The sequence below is a fragment of the Tachypleus tridentatus genome, chromosome 1 (genome assembly GCF_004210375.1).
Source record: "Tachypleus tridentatus isolate NWPU-2018 chromosome 1, ASM421037v1, whole genome shotgun sequence".
Taxonomy (NCBI): Eukaryota; Metazoa; Arthropoda; class Merostomata; order Xiphosura; family Limulidae; genus Tachypleus; species Tachypleus tridentatus.
In genome coordinates, this window is record NC_134825.1 from 26,412,082 (window position 1) to 26,432,701 (window position 20,620).

The window sequence follows — 20,620 nt, forward strand, 5'->3', positions numbered from 1 at the left end:
GGCCCCAACTCCTAAGTTTTATGCATTTTCTTTTAACAAAAAACCTACAGAACAAACAATCACCACTGTTACTCCAATCAGCAAGTTTTGCAATAAATCCATCCATAGAAGGTAATTTGATCAGAGCTAATTTGAAATTAAATACAGTAGTATTTAAAAGTAAGGACCAATGAGATTTCCAAATTATTCATAAACCGAAAAACCACCCTAGTGAATTCCAAAAAGCCAACTACTCAAGCTATTGTTTATGATATGAGAATGTATACTAATATGCTAAAAAGATCACTAAAAAGTCCAATATAACAATCAAAAAATTTCTAGAATACCAACTTTTTTTTGTCTACTACCTATCTACCCAACTTGATGAAGTCAGCAGGGTTAGCCCCAAGACAGTTCGATCTATAGCAAGGTTTATTATAAATGGTAAACATATCACACATGTACTTATTCTTTAAACCCAATTAAACAGACAGTTTCTAAAGGCAAAGTATATACTTGTATAACAAAATGTAAAAAAACAGGAGTAACAAACATGAAGCACAAATACTCTAAAAAATGTACAACCAAAATTGCAAATTTATAAAACTCAAATCTCTTCATTGGCAACTGTATACACTTATCTTTTGGCCAAAGTAAGGATTACATTTTATAAATTTGTGAATGTGGTGGTAAAAATTATAGCTGTCAGGAATATAGCCATACTGGAAGTTTATAGTTGTGTCCATTCCATGGATGTATAAAAACTAAGCAAAAAAACAGGAAAAAAAAAGATTAAAATTTTAATGGAAAGTAGGGATAACAATGTTTTGGAACAACATGGGACCTATTAGTCCAACTCTGCTATTCTGTCCTCTAAATTAATTTAAAGTAATGAAAAAATATAAATAAATCTTAAAACCAGCCCTTATCATTCATATACTTATCAAACTTTTTCTTAAACTCATTTAAATTTACTGGCTTTACAACATCCAATGGCAGTCAACTACAAACACTAAAAAAAATTGTCTTAACTAAACATGACCTCTACCTTACCACAATTTATAAGTGCATCCTACCCCTTCAATTTTTGCTGTTAAATATGAAAAAAATATGTATCAACATCATGAATTTCTTTACACTCTTTAAATATCTCAGATATCCCTCTAACTCTTTCTTCAAGAGAAAACAGTTTCAGAGGTCTCAGTCTCTCCTTATATGGCAAACCTCTATCACAGGTACCATCTGAGTAACCCACTTCTCAACCCTTATTTAATATTTTTCTTAAGGTAAGAAGCCCAAGACTGAACAAAATAATTCAGTAGTGGCTCAACCAGTGACCTGTACAATAAACTATAACCTTTTTAGACTCATATTCAATATTTCTTAAGATACAACCTAAATTTCTATTTGTCCTACCATTAGCAACAGCACACTGCTTGGATGGCTTTAATAACTGATCAACTATGTTCACCCGATAAAATGAACAATGAAATCAACAAAATAAAAACACTTCATCAACATAAACAAATTCCCTCAAAACACTATGGAAAAAATTATACACATACACCTGGACCAACAACAAACAAACAATAATAAATCCCAAGATACAACAAACTACAAAACCTTATACTGCTGCATATGTTCCAGACATTAGCAAAAAAATAACCAACATTTGGAAAAAACAACAAAACAGAACATTCCAGTAAACACCAAATTTATTCAAAAACCAGGTACAAAACTAGAGTCCATACTATGTAAAAACTACACTGACACACACAACACCAATATAATTCATAAAATACAATGCAAAAACTGACATGACTTCTATATTGGAGAAACAAGCAGAAAAAAGGAAACTAGATTCAAAGAACACAAAAAAACACCTTCACACATTTTGAACACTGAAAAGAAAATAAACACAACATAACCATAGAAAACACCCAGATACTACGTAGGAAAACAAATATAAACAAATACCAAAGAAACTATACTTATACAGCAACTAAAACCAAAATTAAAGCAAAATAAAGGAACAAATATCTTACTGCAACTCCCCCTACAATCCAGTACCTGTTTATGCTCTCACCCCTGAGACACGTGTCTATCAATGGTTAATTCAAACTCTATTTCTTAACCTGAAGATGATCTAGGAAGGTCAAAACGTTGTTCTCTCCTTATCAATAAAGGTGTTAATACCCATACCAGCCATTCTGAGATACATTAAAATCACCAATAATTATGACTTTATTAACAGCTGAAATCTTTATTTCACTGTAAAGTTTTTCACTGATTTCATCACTATCATTTGGTGGTCTGTAAGAAATTCCCACTTAAAGCATTTTGCTTTTATATCCACTAATAGAAATTCAAATGGATTCAATCCCCTTGCTATTATCTATGATATCCTCACTTTCAACAGGATGTAACACATTTTACATACAAAGCCACTCCTCCCCTTTGTTCTTTTAATACTCTATCCATATTAAACCTTCTGCAAGGGAATTTGTATAGTATAAATGATTTAAGTATTTATAACTTTTGATGAAATACATGTACCTTCACAAAACTTGGCAGAATTTTAATAAAAATGGCAAGTCTTCTGTACACATAAATATCATATTTTTAATTATTTTTAAAAAAGATTTTTTGTGAAAATATTGAGTCTCTTTCATTACTAGTTTCAGTACAAAATTTTCATGTTATGATTAAAAAAATTGTCTCAAAAATCTCAAACATTACTTGGGTGCTTTGTGTTATTTTCTCTACCCTAATTACACTGCACAACAAAGTTTTTGCTTCTTGAACATTGTTGGATGTTTCTTATAGATTTTGGCTGCTGATCACGAAAATCACATCCATATTTGACCATCACGTACCGTTTCACTGAAATCTTCAGTTTTGTCATGTTTTTTTTCTTATATTTGTGTCCAAAAATTTCATTTCTGTAAGAGGCCTATGAACAATGTTCTGTGCAGTCTGGACATGTCCAGGCATAAAATCAGGCCAGGTTGGAAGCTGTTCTGTGGAAGTATACAGCCCAGGCATGCCTGGGCAAACCAAAGCCAGCTTGACACTATCTCAGCAGGCTATAAAAGTGGCTTGCATACACAGATGCTGCTCATTGGACTAATATTGACCTTATAGTGTGTACGTATTGTTTCAAAATATAGCATTGCGTCAGTAGCATTGTAACAAGTAAATTAGATGTTATAGACGTTTTACAGGACAATTAGTGTTGGTCAATATGTCTCGTTAATGTCGTAACAGCCACGATACATTCTGCTATGTTTGTGGCGAGTATACGCTTGTTCATCAGAGACATTCAATGACTGCTCTTGTGAAGAAAGCATATCATCTGTACTTCGGCTGTAAAATTGGTGATCAAGACCAGGAATGGGTGCCTCACATTTGTTGTGCGGCATGTGCTGTCTGTCTGAGAGCTTGGATCAGAGGCACTCGAAAGACAATACCGTTTGCTGACCCAATGATATAACGAGAACAGAAAGACCATGTGACAGACAGTTATTTTTGTTTGACTTATGTGTCACATTATTCTAGACAGAGCTGGCCACTCCGTAAAAAGTTACTTCCAGAACAGGAAAACGTGGCACATGAACCGCTTGTTGACCCGACAAAGATTTTTTTTACCTCCTCTTCACATAAAATTGGGACTTATGAAGAAATTCGTGAAAGCAATGAGCAAAGGTGAAGGTTTTCATTATTTAAGATAGATGTTCCCAAGAATAACTGAGGCCAAGATCAAAGAGGGCATTTTTGTTGCCCCTCAGATCAGACATGTTATGAATGACAAGCAGTTCAAAGATCTGTTAGTTGGGCCAGAAAAGATTCCCTGGAAAGCCTTCAAAGACGTATTGATAATTTTCTTGGCAATTACAGAGCCCCATATTACATCCAGCTGGTAGACAAACTTCTCAAAGCATACAAAACAATGAAGTGCAACATGTCACTCAAGGTTCATTTCCTCCACTCACACTTGGACTTCTTCCCCATAAATCTCGGTGCTGTCAGTGACGAACATGGTGAATGGTTTCACCAGGACATTGCTACACTGAAATCTGTCAATAGCTTGCTGATTACTGTTGGACACTGCAACATGATGCACCGGACATTGAATACAAATGAAAATCAGGAGCAAAACACTTTTAATTATGTTGAACTTAATAGCGTATTAGAAACAAACACAATTAAATACTTGACTGCCGGTAAACAGTTAACTGTCTATTTCTCAGAGTTCCTACATGATGAAGCAAAACCAAAACTATATTTGTGCATACCCACCTGTCACAATCAGCAAAAACTTTTCAGGAAGCAAAACTTTTCAAAAACATTGTTGTGTAATGTTATGTGTAATACACAGGATGCAGCTTCAGTGTACAGATTTTGACTGTTATGTATAAAACATAAAATGCTGCTTCAGCATACTGATGATGATTAATTGCTTATGAAACAACACAGGATGTAACTTTAGTGTATAGTTCACGACATTATTCTATGTATAAAACAACACAGGATGCAGCTTTAGTGTATAGATCATATTATTCTATGTATCAAACAACATAGGAAGTAACTTTAGTGTATAGTTCATGACATTCTATGTATAAAACACAGGATATAGCATTGGTGTACTGATGATGATGACCTTGTTTTATGTTATAAACTTATATTTCTTGAAACATAGAACAGTAAATAATTATGTACAGCAAACAATTATATATTCTAGTTACAATGATCTTTGTACTCATTCACTACTTGAAATACTTTTCAAATATTTTCATGTGGAGGATGTGAAATAAATATTTTTAGGTTTTATATATACACTTGAAATAACCAAAAAATTATAAATAACTACACTGATATCATAAAACTGTACTATAATTTATCAAGCTCAGTAACTAAGCTGTATTTTGTCTATAAAAATGTTTTTTGAACAGACTAAAGGCATAACCTATATGCTTGAATTTTGATTTAAAAGAACAATGGCTTTCTAACTTTATAATAGCCAAGAAAGCCACTAGAAGACATTTTGAGCTTTCAATTTGTTATTCAGATGTTACATATAGAAGTGTATACAAGGACCATTTCCAAAAATGGAAAGATGTTAGCAAAGCTGCTGTGTTTATTTCAGTACACAAGCCATATTTCAACAAATAGAAAAAATAAGATTATTTTATATTTTAGTATATCAATATTGGAGCTCCTTATTCAAATGAAACTACAGACAGCATATTTCAATACCAAAAACACAACTTGAACCAATGTACATTTCAAAATACAATATGACACAAAAATCAATATTTAGGTGTTCCTTCAACATTTACTTCTAAATTAAGAAATTAACTAATATACAATAGTAAAATTTGATACCAAATTTATTGACATAAATTCATAAAACAATAATTCAATAAAATTTTTGAATGCGAGTCAACAAACATGATGACATGGTCTTTGACCATGACAAGTCTCAATAAGATTAAATAGCCTATAACCCTGTATTTCAAAAACATTATCAAAATCACCTGCATTTAACCATATCAAACTACTCCATTCCTACCAATGCTCTAGCATTATTTCTTATAATACAATAGTAACAACTAAGCCAATCCTAAAACCCACTTTCATTTTCATTTCCTATGCTAAATTTTTCTCTGCCTCTTATTCATTTTGTATTTAAATATTCTTGGCCTTCACCACTACCTAGCCCTAATTTAATACCTTCCTTACAGCTGAGTTAATAGCAAACAAACCAACCCCTATTCTATTTAAATGTAAACCATCTGTTCCAAAAAGTTCCCTTGGTCTACTGAACAGATTCCAAAGTCCATCCAGCCAATCCTTACATACTAACCTAATCCTAGCATATTGGCTCCAGTGACCTACTTATAATTTCATCCCCACATTTAATTCTGAATAGCATCCCTGACAAATTAAGTTATAGCATTTTACTTTAAATGCCTTTATTAACCTTTTGTACTTACTAATTAGCTTCTCTGGCCTACCATTCTCCATATCATTAGCCCCTACATTCAACACAAAAACTATCTCAGCTAGTTTATTTATATCTTTTGTTCTGTCAGTTATATTCTCCACCTGTGCCCTTGGGAAGCACAATCTGATTCTTTTCTCCCTATTTACCCTATAGTCTGTTCTATCCATATGCTTTATCAAGAAATCACTTACAACTTGTGATTAATCTGATTTTTTATTTTCCTTCCCTCCAGCAGTTTGTCATCTGCAGAAGCCAAGGGCTGAAATTTGTTGCTCAACAGAATAGGGTCATTATAACTAAATTTACTACTTTTAGTCCTAATAGTATTCTAACTTCCTGAAAGTCATTGTTAGCTCATGTGGTCCTTCCATGAAAAAGCTTAGGATTCTGCTACCACTTTCCACAGACTGTTCTTCTCTTTACCTATTGTCTATTCTTTAATTAGGAAGCCTCCAGCTTCTCTTCCAACCTACTAACTCCACATAAATATTGCACATCTTCACAACTAGCTTCTTTAAAAGTAGATGCCAGTTCCATGTTCCCAAATAAAACCCATTTCCTGCAGCTTACAAACTACCAAACTGTGAGTGATTACCTCCTACACTAGCCTTAACCATTGTATTTATACTTATAGCCTGAAAATAAAGTCAATACCACATACCAGTAGCCTATTGTTAACTCTATTGCTGTTTAGCCTTACATTTAAAAACCAGTTGTTTTTTCTCACTACTTTGTTTCTATACTACAGTAATAAAGTTTATCTTTAATTATACATAACTTCAAAACAGAACTTAGTTTTATAACATTAAGAGACAAACTAGTTCTTAGTTATATATTGAAGAAAAAAACTTGTACCATTTTATGATTTACCAGTAATTCATATTCACACACTCATCCCTAAGATGTGCACAGCAATAAGTTGCAAACTCTCTTTGTTAACCTGAAGATGACCTAAGAAGGTCAAAACATTGTTCTGTATTTTATCTTAAAATTTTAATACCCATAGTAGCCATCCTTAGAATACAGATTTACCACTAAGCTGAAAAAGCTAAATCTAAAGTACCATTACACAACTAAACTTTAAATTAAAACATTGACTGTCTTACTTTTATCAAAACTGCTATATTTAGTTATTTGTGTTCTTTAACTCACATTATTACAAATCATAATATTAATATTAAATAACTTTCACCAATCTATAACAAGAGCTAAACTTTTCAACATCCTCCTTTTCAGTTGCAATCTTTTATAATTAATATTTCAGAGAATTGCTAAAAGTATCCAAAACAAATAATGAAACAAAAGTACACAAACAAGTGATATTAGTTGGACAGATTTTAAAATGATTTTAAATCCTTCTCTGGTTGGCAAATTTATATTGCTTTATTTAGCTATATGATCATTTAATAGGGATAGAGTGCTAAATAGAGGGGGAGTAGTGATTTCACATGTACAATGTAAATTACATTCTGTTGAAGTTGAGAACATTCGAGGTAACAGCAACAAAGTAGAATCCATTTAGGTTTCAATTACTAGATTGAAAAAAATTCAAAAGCTTTATGTGATAATTTGTTGCCAAGTACCAGATGATACTGATGAAATTACTGAGGAGCTTTTCAGTGAGATTAAAATTTCAGCTGTTAATGAAGGCAAAAGTATGGATGATTTAAATTTCAGAAAAATAGAATGGAAAATACTACAATCAAACAATGAGAGTTAAACATTTTTGGAAACTGTTTAAAATGTTTTTTTTTCAACAATTGATCAAAGAACCTACTACAAACATTGCTATTTGAAATTTTAATGTTAACTTCCAATACAGAAATTGCTGAGAGGGTAAAAATTGAGAAACATCTGGGTGCAAGTGACCATTGCTCCATTAGGTTTGTGGAGTTTTGTTTTATTATAATGCACAGTCATAATACTAATGTGTGTATTACAAATAATTTGACAGAACTTAAGTTAAAAATGTAACAGCAGGTGATACGTGTTGTAGCTGCAATGTCATCAACTGATATGTGAAACCAGGATACAACAGAACAAAATGTGTTACCATAAAAATCTAAATCAGAGCACTGTTTTATTAGAGACCCAAATCTGTAGAAAAGTACACTACCCCACGATAGAATTTAAGAATTAAAAAATCTAGTCATCATACAATCCAGACATGTATCTCTGTGAAGAATTACTGGAATTGACAGTTTGTCTCAGGCACACAAGTATATACCCAATGAATTACATAGCAACTGACTATGAGCATGACCTAATGAACCAAAGTAAAACTTGCTTTATTCATTATATTACATATTTTTCAACCCTTCATTTCACTGTGTATCAATGATTTCTGTAGTTATTGTTAGTGTACAGGAACTAAAATAAAGAATAGTTTTACCAAATACAACTTTTGCTATTCATTTAAGAGGTTCTAAATAGAACATAAATGAAGTATGATAACTGTGAGATGAAAACATTTTTATTTATAGCAGGAAAATCACCTTTCAGTCAGACTGGTTTTATTTGCAAACAAAATAAAAATACTTTATTAAAAATGTTGATTTTTTATTTTCAAAACTTTTAATTTTTGCTAAATTCTCAAAACGTTGCGACGTAAATTCAGCTATAGAATGTAGTTTTTTATATGCAAGGTTAGTCAAATCCACCAACTTTGTACTTATAAATATGAATAAGAAATAGGAAATTTAAAGAAGTCCTAATAGCCGGTGAACTTCCCAAAATATATGAACACATATTTGTGAGAAACCTTTATAAATTATCAAAGAAATTTACACTGACAAAAATAGCCCTTAATCATAATGGAAGACAAAAACATGTCTGAATAATAAAAACACAGAAAAAGATTTAGAAGTCATGGGAAAAAAAAAAAGATCAAACACAAAGTAGAATATTGAACCCAAATCAGATGGAATCAAAGAAAAGAGTGCATAACATTTAGGTAAAGAAAGTTGTTTGAACAGTTTGACCTTGAAGACTGGAATGATAAATTCAGCTGGAGAACTGAAAGCCTCCATTAAAGCAACAGTAAGTGAAAAAAGACAAATCATATACTGAAGAATAAGTTAACAAAAAAAAAAAGATTCCTGAAACAAAAACAAGAGAAATAAGTTCAAAACAGAGAGGGTCAAAAAGGTATTGAGCTAACATACAGTAATAAATAAATACCACATCTATGTAAACCCAAGCAATGAAAAATGGTTGAGTGAAAAAAATGGCCCTGCACAGCACACCTGTGATAAATAATTTTTTTTTAAATGTAATTAATGTTGTGACAAAAGTACTACCTAGAGCATGTACAGATACATATCTGATAGCTTCAGAAATAATCAACTTGAGCATCAATCCTACAAAGGTTGTATCACAAAATGGCACACATGTATCTCAGAACAGATGATTTGGGTATTAACACTTACTGATAAGGAGAAAACGTTTCAACCTTCCTAGATCATCTTCAGGAAGGTCAAAACGTTGTTCTCTCCTTATTAAAAGTGTTAATACCCATACCAGCCGTTCTGAGATACATTTTTTATTTTGAGTGGATTTCTCATCATCAATAAAATAGCACACAGTATGAGAAAAGAAAAAACCTCACTGCAACAAATTAAATACACAGTTTAATACAAGTACAGAGGAAAAGCAGCAGATGAATTCCTTTTTACTTCTCATGTCTAAATTATCAACTCAATTCATACTAAACTCTTGAGTAGTTTTAAATATTTATTACGAACACCAAAATGGGAGTTATCCAAGAAACAGTTTGGACCTATAATTACTAAGGGAGAAAGAATTATATCATAAATTCAAACTCAGCATAAAACATCAAATATGGAGACGAATAAAGCTTGTAAAGGTTACTAATTATAAAATAATCCAAATTTGAATTGCCAAATTTAGTAATAGTTTCATGGTAACACTGAATACTCAGAGAAACAACCAGATTCTCAATTTTCAAGTCCTGTTTTACTAGGATTCCACTCCCAGTAAGATTGATTCCCATGCATGCCATAATTGTAGCGTAATGATAAACACAGGCCAAAGGAACATAGGCAACCATGGCATGGCCTAAAAAAAATCTCAATATGAATATCATTAAAGATGGATGGGCTTACAGGGAAATCATGAAAATCAAACGGCAACCAGATATTGCAACTGAAATGTAGAAAACAATACAGAATGCTTGGAACAATCTTTCAGAATCCCAAACTGATAAACTTATGGTAGCTCAAAAGCTGTAAATCATACATTATTTAGTTTTGTATTTTCTATAATAATACATTGTACTAAGAATAAATTGACCATTTAGTTGCATTCACTTATCGGTAACTCCTGTAAGTGTATCAACTGTGCTTTTACATAGTTATTTCCAATGTTGTACAAAATATCAAAATATGTTTGAACACCTAAATATCATAATCATGGTGGTCATCAGGTCTAGTGCACAGTACAAGCAGATTAGTAAGTATGTGTAGACCAGCAGCATACAAGTTAATTTTGCAGACTTGCACATTTTTACCAAAAAAAGCAAAATAGTTATGGTATCGTTATACAAGTTTACATACATAAAGAACAAGATCAATATGATTTTTTATATACTAGTGTATTTACTACAGCCACCTAAATAAAGTGTGGGTTAAGATTTAACACATTGTACAAGTGATGGATCACATACCAAACTACTTTAGAAAACAATACTACACAAAAAAATGATACACAAAGAACACAGCTAAATAATAGTCCCTACAGAAAAACAACAGCCATGGTGTATCAGATGTTTGCTGACGTGACATAGTGTCAAATGTTGTTTCACTCATCAAAAATCAACCTACAAAACATATTACTTATATGTATTTAAGAAGTGAATATGGTAAGTTATATCACCTGAAACTGCATAAAACTTACGAAAAAGTACACAAACACTGTCTACTTTTTACTAAATGCATCTTCCTACTCAAACATTACAAATTTTAAAACTTTTCAAAAGTATGTATATATTAATGCAGAGAAAAAAATTTAGGTTTTTCTATTGATAGTCTTATGTTCAATTGTTTAAACTTTTCTGGTGGGTAAACCTCTGATAAAAATATAAACAATAAGAAAATTGTTTATGAAAATAGTTTAGATTACCTGACACTGGTGCTATGGAGCAGAAAACTGCCACAAATATTAAAAATTCATATAACTGAATTTGTACTGTCATCTTGAACAAAATATTATTACAGCTGTTGTGAAACAATCAAATAGAGCCATCCTAATCTTTTCTGGACATTGAAATGGATGACCCCACTCATTTTAGATCTTTGTCTTGAGTTGAAAACGCAGAACCATCCAACTGCTATCATATATATCAAAACTGTAAAAAAAAAAGAAAGCTTAAATTACTAGTTCACTTACAAGTCTTTTATCATAAATATAAGATGCTTACAGTATAATAGTAATACTGAACACAATGAGTCCAGAAACTAAAAAAAATTCAACTTTTTTTTTTTTAATAAGTGTAAATAAAATTTAATATGTTACAACAAAGTCATTTTTGTAACACTAGCTGACAACATGTCACATAACCTTAATTTTTCCCAATACCCACCTAAGGCATATATTAAAAGGAATACTTAATACAGGTCCCAATAATATTGACATTATTTATTACAATAAATAAGTAAATATAAAAAAATGATTCTCCTTATCAGAATATTTTACAAATACAGAAAAATACACTTATAATTTTAAGCAAAATAACTATACACCTAGTTTAATGAAATAACAATATTAAAATTTCTCTGGAAAAGAACATTAGTTTTGAAGTTACTCTTGGCTATCATTCCCTCGATGTTTACAAGTTATAATATTAGTTCAGCACTATATGCACAAGTTAAAATTTTTTTTCAATAACACCTAGCAAGAAACTGTATTAAATTGTTCCATTTCAGTAAGGTCCTAAAATAGTTTTTAACATTTTAGTTTACCATATCCTTGGTATTTTCAGTTACAAAAGAAACACAATTTATATAAATAAAAATTTAATTCTGACCAACCAAAAGTAAAAGTCATACACTCAGTATGACATTGTCCAGTGTTCAGTACGAAATAAAGACAAGGAAAAACTGTGTGTATAAATATTATCCACTCATTTTTCAATATATTTGCCGTACATTCCTTTATGAGTAAACAATTACGTAAAACCAAAATAATGGCTAAAATTATTTAAATCTGATTGACAAATAAAACAGATTGTCATAACTGAAAAATTCAATATAACTGGCCAGAAGAAACTCTAAAAAGGCCTTGTACATAGATTCAGGTAGATAAAGAATCTGAAATAGTGAAAAATTAAATCTGTCATAAATTTTCTATTACAAAGAATGAAAGAATAGAGCACTCAAAATTGAAAGCCATATTTGGGTAAGATGCAATGCAGTCCACTTACTACGAACATTACTTTTCGTATTGAGTTCAAGAGGGATAAAAATGGTATGAATATTTTCTCTCTCTAAAACAACAGGTTGTGGTCAAAATTTATAGTCAAAGAAAAGATGCAAGTCATTCCATCAAAACAGAATCCTAGAAGTGTCAAAACAAGTTGGAGTTAAAATGTCAAAACTAACAAGTATTATAAACAGACAAATGATAGTGTTCAAACAGAAGATACAGTATGAATTGAAGAAACAATACATTATCCTATAAAAGAAGAAAAGGGCAATTAGAGAGCACCTGGGGAATTAAAAGAAATGATTAACAAGTAATATCATTATGCACTACACTCACAAAAGAATTGGATAATTTTGCATTTCATATTATCAGAAGCAGTAACAGCTTATATGAAACAATCAAATAATTGATAAAATGAAATATTTGAAATACCATATCTAAACATATTTTTCCAAATTTATTAAAAAAGACTCAATAAATCTGAATATTATGTATATTCAAATATTTTGATTCCATGTAATGGGTATTAATCTTCAGTAACTGAGAAAATTCTTCTGTTTTATAGTGACAATGTGAGGTATAAGCACTTTTATTTCATAATTGAAACAAAACTCATGTATGGCTTTAAACTACCTGATTTCAGCTTGATGTAATTAAGGTTTTGAGCTTTAAAATCAAAAGGTGACAGTTATGATTGGCAAGAGTGATCAAGATTTTTGTACTCAATCACTTTGTCAGTAACCTGTATAAAATTACATCGTGTGTTTTCAGTTTAGTGAATTATAGCCTCATTGGACAAAACAGGCCCCTTACTGTCCTTAACTTTTACTTCAAAATAAATTACAAAATCATCACTATATTGGAATTGCCATGTCACAAGTTAGTGCAAGCATAAAGACAACTACACAAAAATGGTTTTCAGGAATATGAATTTTCAAGGTCTGAACAAGAATGCAGAAATATCACACACACACACACAGTGTGCACCAAAACAAACTGAGCAATGGATGAATACTTTTCTAAAAAACAACATTATGAAATTGTATAAATACTGTTACCTACTAAAAATTGGGACAACCATTTCTAATTTTGTGCAAAATATGATGACTGTTAATACTCTATTTTGCATCATATAAAAATATTATGCTTATCTGAGTAATTTCCACTTTTCTTGATTGATTGATTGATTGATTTAGTGTTTTATGGCACAAAGCAGCGAGGCCATCTGCGCCAGACATTCGGTAAAGCGTAAAAAAATAAATAAATAAATGTAGTAATAGACATAAATGGAAATGAAGGTAAAACAAAAAAGTATAAAACCAATGTTGACACCAAGTCTACAATGTTAAGATAGAAGGCAGAGTATAAGAAGTTGTAAGGTATTTACTCTAGCAAAAGGGTAATGATCATAACCCGCCAGGAAGACTAACAGGTAAGTTCAAGAACCACCGTCAGTCACTTGAAGTTGGTCTTTCCAGTCCTGGTTCCGGGTTATGAGTCAATATGGCCAGTACTAAAAAGTTAAGTAGTAAATGTGTGAAATGATATGCAGCAAAGTATAATAACAACTTCGCCAGGACGACTAACGAGTAGTTCAAACGGATAGTTCAAACAGTAGCGTTAGTCACCTGAAGTTGGCCTTTCCAGTCCTGGTGTCGAGTTATTTAATGTTCTGGCCATTGTCCAATGTCAAATTGAAGGAGAGAGATTAAAACTGTAAAAAAGGAACCACAATTAAAAAGGTGTAATGAATAAATATGCAACACTTAAATGAGATTAAAAAGATTAATGGCCATTAAAAAATTAAAAACATTATCAAGGTGGACAGAGTCACCATCACCAATAACTCTGTCCAATGTTACAGACTGACCCTGGGAAAAAATATATTTAAAATATTGCCATTGTTGAGAATTGTAAAGATGGCAAGAAAGTAAAACGTGGCTGATAGTGATTTGAGTGTTACACAAACTACACATTGGTGCATCAGTTCCAGATAAAAGAAAATGATGAGTTAAAAAACTGTGACCAATGCGTAGCCTAGTGAGAACAACTTTCTCCTTCCGAACTTTACGGAAGCTAGATGGCCAAAGTCCAATTTTGGGTTTGATTTGAAAAAGTTTGTTGTCACGTTGCTCACTCCAAGTGGACTGCCAGCTGGCACGGAGCCAAGCCTTGAAGACAACACCATAGTTCATGTACGGAATAGGCATAGGAGTGATGGTGCTGAAGCAGACATATTTAGCTGCCATGTCTGCAAGCTCGTTCCTGCGAATACCAACATGGCCTGGTATCCAGAAAAACTGGATTGAAGTAGCTGCTAATGAGAAATGGGCCAGTCGGTTTGAATATCAGCGAGAATAGGATGTGAGCTAACGTGTAGCGATTCCAAGGCAAGTATAGAACTAAGCGAATCAGTATAAATAGTGCAGTTGGAGTACTGCTCAGCTGCAATATGATCCAGGGCAAGAGACATGGCATACAGTTCAGCAGTGAACACAGAAGCTGTAGAAGGGATTCTGCACGCAACTACTGACCCATAGCAAACCATAGCAGAGCCCACTGAATTACTTGATTTGGAACCATCTGTATAAATGGGAACTGAATGATTGTTTGAAAGATATTCATTGAATAAAAGACGATACTTCCAATCTGGAGTATCTGCCTTTTTTAGGTGACTGAAAGAAAGGTCACATTTGGGGGCTGTAATAAGCCATGGTGGGATGGGCCAACCTGTGGAATCTGCATTGTTATCCAAGGACAGACCCAATTCATCCAATTGCGCCCGGATGCGAAGGCCAAACGGAGCAATGACAGATCGTCTGTTCTGAAAAAGTACTGCACACCGAGGAAGGAAAACACATTTCCAGGTGGGATGCTTTGGTAAGGAATAAAGTTTTGAAGTATATTGTAAAGATAGTTGCAAACAACAAAGGTGTAGAGAAGGTTCATGAGATTCAATGTATATACTTTGAACTGGAGAGGTACGGAAAGCCCCAGTGCAGAGTCGAAGTCCTTGGTGATGAATGGGGTCCAGCATCTTTAAGGCTGAGAGTCTGGCAGAACCAGACCATTGATCCATAATCGAGTTTCGATCTAATAAGAGCACGTTATACCTTTAACAGTGAACAGCGATCTGCCCCCCAACTGGTAGAAGAGAGAACACGGAGGATGTTCAGTGCTCTTGTGCATTTGACCCGAAGCTGCTTTAAGTGTAGTATAAAGGTCAGTTTACAATCAAAGATAAGCCCCAAGAACTTGGTCTCCGGGACCACTGGCAGCAAAACTTCACCGATATGAAGTTCAGGATCAGGGTGAATACCCCGTCGACGGCAAAAGTGCATGCATACAGTTTTGGAGAGAGAGAAATTAAAGCCGTTCGTTAGAGTCCACTTCCGTACACAATTGAGGGCGGTTTGTAGTTGCCGCTCAATATATCTCATGTTTGACGACTGACATGAGATGTGAAAGTCGTCGACATACAGCCCATTCGCAACAGTGAGAGGAAGTTGTTCAGTGATGGCATTTATCTTTATATTGAAGAGTGTAACACTCAATACACAGCCTTCAAGGACTCCAAGTTCCTGTACAAAAGAACAGGAAAGTGTCGAACCCACACGAACTTAGAATCGTCTGTCCATTAAAAAATTTTTAATAAACATGAGTAGATGACCACATAACCCATATGTATGGAGGTCTCACAAAACCCCATACCTCCATGTTGTGTCGTAAGCCTTCTCTATGTCAAAGAATATTGATACAAGATGTTGGCGGTTGAGAAAGGCTTCTCTGATAGATGTTTCAAGACGAATTAGGTGGTCTGTGGTGGAGTGTTGTCGACGGAACCCACACTGGGTGGGCGAGAGGAGGTTGTTTGATTCAAGGAACCAAACAAGACGAGCATTAACCATCCTTTCTAATGTCTTACAGAGACAGCTCGTCAAAGCAATTGGACGGTAGTTTAAAGGAATCTTGGGATCTTTCCCTGGCTTAGAGAAAAGTAAAATAATAGCCTGGCACCAGGCATCAGGAAAAACATTCTCCTGCCAGATCTGGTTGAAAACAATCAGAAGGACATCAAGAGAAGCAGGAGATAGATGATGCAGCATATCATAATGAATATCATCACGTCCAACAGACTTACTGGCAGACTGATGAAGGGCCATTTTTAGTTCCACCAGGGTAGAGGGACAATTATAGTCAAAGAAACAGTCAGTTCAAAAGGAAAGAGGTGATCGCTCTGCCCGAGTCTTGATGGCCAGGAAGGTAGAGAAGCAAGCAGAAGTGCTAGATACTCAGCAAAAGCTTTCACCTAGAGTGTTAGCGATGTTCCGAACATCAGTCACCTCCTGACCATCAGAGAGTAAGATCGAGAGGGGGATAGAATTGTAGTGCCCATTAACCTTTCGAATCCTGTCCCATATGATCTTGGAACTGGTGGTAGAAGATATGTTGGTTGTGAACTTAATCCAAGATTCCTTCTGGCTTTGACGTCTTACCCACCTAGCATGTGCATGAGCCCGTTGGAAAGCAACCCGGTTTGAAAATGTGGGATATCTACGAAAAGTATCCCAGGCCCGCTTTTGAGCCTTCCGTGCTAAGTGGCAAGCAGGATTCCACCACGGACGAGGATATCGTGGAAAACGTGTCAAGGTTTTAGGAATACACTGAGCAGCTGCATGTGTAATACAGTCAGTTACCGCTGCTACACAGTCGTCTATTGATGGCTGATTTACGATGGCAAGATCAAGTTCTGTGAGAGCAGTGAAAGTGGACCAGTCTGCTTGATCCAGCTTCCACCGGGGCACGCGGGTATGGTGGCATCGACCACAGCCAGTCTCTCTCAAAAGGATCGGAAAATGATCACTGCCTAGTGGATTACTGTCAACACTCCATGAAAAATGGGAGAATAATGAAGGGGAGCAAACTGAGAGATCAATAGTGGTAAAGGACTGACTAGGTGCATGAAAGTAAGAGGAAGAACCAGTATTGAAAAGAGAAAGATTGTGATCAGAGAGCATCCGCTCTACAGATTGGCTCCTCCCATCAATAATAGCACTTCCCCAGAGGGGATGATGTCCATTAAAATCCCCTAGGATTAGAAATGGAGATGGCAATTGTTCAACGAGAGCATCAAGATCTGATTGATCATGTCTCTCCAGGGGACAGGTACAGAGAACAAACAGTGATGGTATGACCCAAGGAAACACGGATGGCTACAGCCTCCAAGGGTGTGTTGAGTGACAAAGACAGGGTGGGCACGTGTTGATCAACCAACAGTGCCACCCCTCCATGTACTCGACCATCACACAACCTGTCATTTCTGTACAGAGAAAACTGCCGAATGGAAACAGTATCAACAGTTTTGAGAAATGTTTCTTGTAAAGAAAGACAAACAGGATGGTAGGAAGCAATCAGCTTTCTGATATCATCCAGATTAGAACGTAAACCTCGACAGTTCCATTGTATCAAGGTGGCCATTTTTAAGAACGGGTAGGTGAAGTGGCTGGAGAACCCTTCGGTTTACGACCACGTCTTTTTTCTTTACTGTCTTTAGTCGGAGGAGGTCTATCAACCTCCATGGATCCTGCTCTGGGTCGGGTGGGCAGGTTTTTGTTATTGGAAGGGAATCCAGTGACTGAGGACCTTGAACGAATAATTGTTTTGTCTCTTGTAGTGGGAAAAAAAGATGTATCAGAAGAAATGCCTGTATTTGAAACTGAAGGACGTGGATCTTGAGGTTTGTTGGAAGGTATGGGAGGAACAGAGATGGGTGTGGAAGTCGATTCATCAACCTTTTTAACCACGGAGGTCAAAAGGCTTTTCATTTGTTTTGAAAACGATTCTCTTGGAGGCACAGAGAGATCTGTCTGCACTCCCACTGTAGTTGTGGAATGAAGTGCAGCAGCATATGTCGAGATGGAGTTGTGGACAGCAATTTCAGAGCCTCAGGATAACTAATGTTATGTGTCGTTTTCAAACGCTGCACCTCTTTTCCTCCAACCATTTTGGGCAAGAATGAAAGTAAGAGGGGTGAGAACCATTGCAGTTTACGCAATGTGGGTTCATGTCACAGTCATAGGCATCGTGGTCCTTGCCTCCACAATGAGCACATGTCAGGGAACCACGACAAGATGTCTTTGAGTGGCGAATCTCTGACATTGGAAACATCAAGAGGGTTTGGTATGTATGGCGAACCCTGCAAATGAAAAACCTGCCTTGATGGTGGCAGGTGCACGTGGTGAAGTAAATGTTAAAACGAGGGTATTTGTTGGCAGTGTAACTCCATCTTTGCGAGTGGAGATGCCTCACTGCAGAAACTCCTTTAGTGGAGAGACCAGCGAGAATCTCCGACTGGGACGTTCTTCAAATCCCTTTCAACAATAACTCCTCATGAAGAATTCAAGGTAGCATGGGGTGTAACCTCAATAGGTATATCCCCAATTGCCTTTGAATGCAAGAGGAGTTCACTGTGTTGGGATGTGGATGTTTCAACCAATATGTCACCAGATCGAAGTTTCTTTACTGATTTTGGAGAGCCAGCAAGTCCCTCTAGTCCCTTTTGAATAAAAAAAGGGGACATTTGCCCTAAAGGTTTTCCAAAAGAGAATGTAATATAAGAAAATGAGGTACGTGTGTTACTGATGTTGAAGATTGCTGTTCTGAGTATTCAAGACGTGGTCGCTTACCCATTGACTGTTTTTTTACAATTTTATTTAAATTTTTTAGAGGATCCATAGGAAAAAGAAAATATTTCAATACCCACTGACCCCACCCACCATGGAGCCCTACAAGGGGACGCACTACAAAGTCACGCAAGGACAATGCAGCAACGCCAGGGTTTCGTGAGCACTATACCCAAACACCAGCATCAGGCACAATGTCCACAACACCCGTTGAGAACTTCCAACACTGTTACTTCATTGACTCTAGCCCAAGTGGACCAGCCGATTGACCCAAGGGGGGCCACCCAAAGGGCGCCCGTCTACAGGAATTCGAGGCCAAAGTGGTGTGTTAGGGTTGGACCCCTCAACCATCAGGATCCTCTCCTCCCCTTCACGGGTCGCCACGCACGGCAAACACGTGGGTGGATGTTTAGATCCCAGAGAAGGTAACCAGATAGAACAGAACCTTCCCTGGGAGGTCCCCTCACCACGTACAGGAATCCACACCGAGGGGTCCACTTTTCTTAAAACTGTGTAGAAATCTATCAAAGTTTATAATAACTTAGCAATGTAAGAAACTCTTTGTATTATAATGACATTATCTTAGTTGGTACAACTATTTTCTATGAGTGGATAAACTATTTTAAAAAGACTAATAGCCTAGAAAGCTTCAGCATTCATAAGTAGTGTGGTAAACCAACAATTTCTATAAGTATTATTTAAAAAGATATATGAACAGTACAGTGAATAAAACATTACATTACAATAAAACTTGATTTTCTCACTATGAAACAAGATACAGTAAAACCTAAGCCCCAAATTATCAAAATTTTGCAGCATTATCTTAATATTTCTCTTATAAAAGGCCCTCTATATGGCAGAACCTGCATAACATGGATGGAAAACTATCTTTCCCCAACCTCATCTATCAACAAGGAGGATCAGAACATGAGCGAGGCAGAAAAAATGTTTTTGATTAAATATTAATAAATTCTCAGACATTTTGTTAAAGTATTTGTTAAATATACTTTGTTCTCTTTCCTGCCATCATTATTTTTGCAGTTAAATTAGATTCATGATTTGTAGAAATATAGGTCTTTTAAGTGCAAAATTCTACTTTTCAAATAATTCTCATGAAAACAATAATTTCCCATCTTCCCTGCAATTTTATTCTTTAAATAATTCTCATGAAAAAAAATTCCTATCTTCCCTCATTTTAAAATGTAGGGAAAATTCACCATAAGTAATAGGTAAAAGTGAAAATCTGTGCTGTTTCAAACATTAAAGGAAGAAACAACCTCCTGTGGAATGGAAAGTGAATAATAAAGCATGGATGACAAGTGTTATTTCTGGGGAATTTTTGAACAAATTAAACAAAAGAATGGGACAAGAAAATAGGAATATTTTACTTTTCTAGATAATGCAACTTCTCACCCAAAAGTTCAACTTTCAAATGTTTGTTTAGTCTTTCTACTTCCTTGTACAACATCAGTTTTACAACCACTACAAAATGGAACTATAGTGTATAAAA

At 34.7% G+C, this 20,620-nt stretch overlaps 1 protein-coding gene across 2 annotated transcripts in view; it reads right to left on the bottom strand.

Moving 5' to 3' along the window:
- The window catches only part of LOC143244738 (TGF-beta receptor type-1-like), a 64,713-nt gene that overhangs the window by 42,114 nt on the left and 1,979 nt on the right, over positions 1–20,620 (bottom strand). Inside the window, exon 2 of one of the 2 annotated variants that reach the window (XM_076489950.1) lies at positions 11,126–11,351. Coding sequence is in view for 1 of the 2 variants with exons in the window: in XM_076489940.1 (XP_076346055.1) it covers positions 11,126–11,198 (73 nt within the window). In the remaining variant the exon portion in view is untranslated. Of the gene's footprint in view, positions 1–11,125; positions 11,352–20,620 lie in introns of those variants that run through there. The other variant, XM_076489940.1, reaches the window with a different exon arrangement.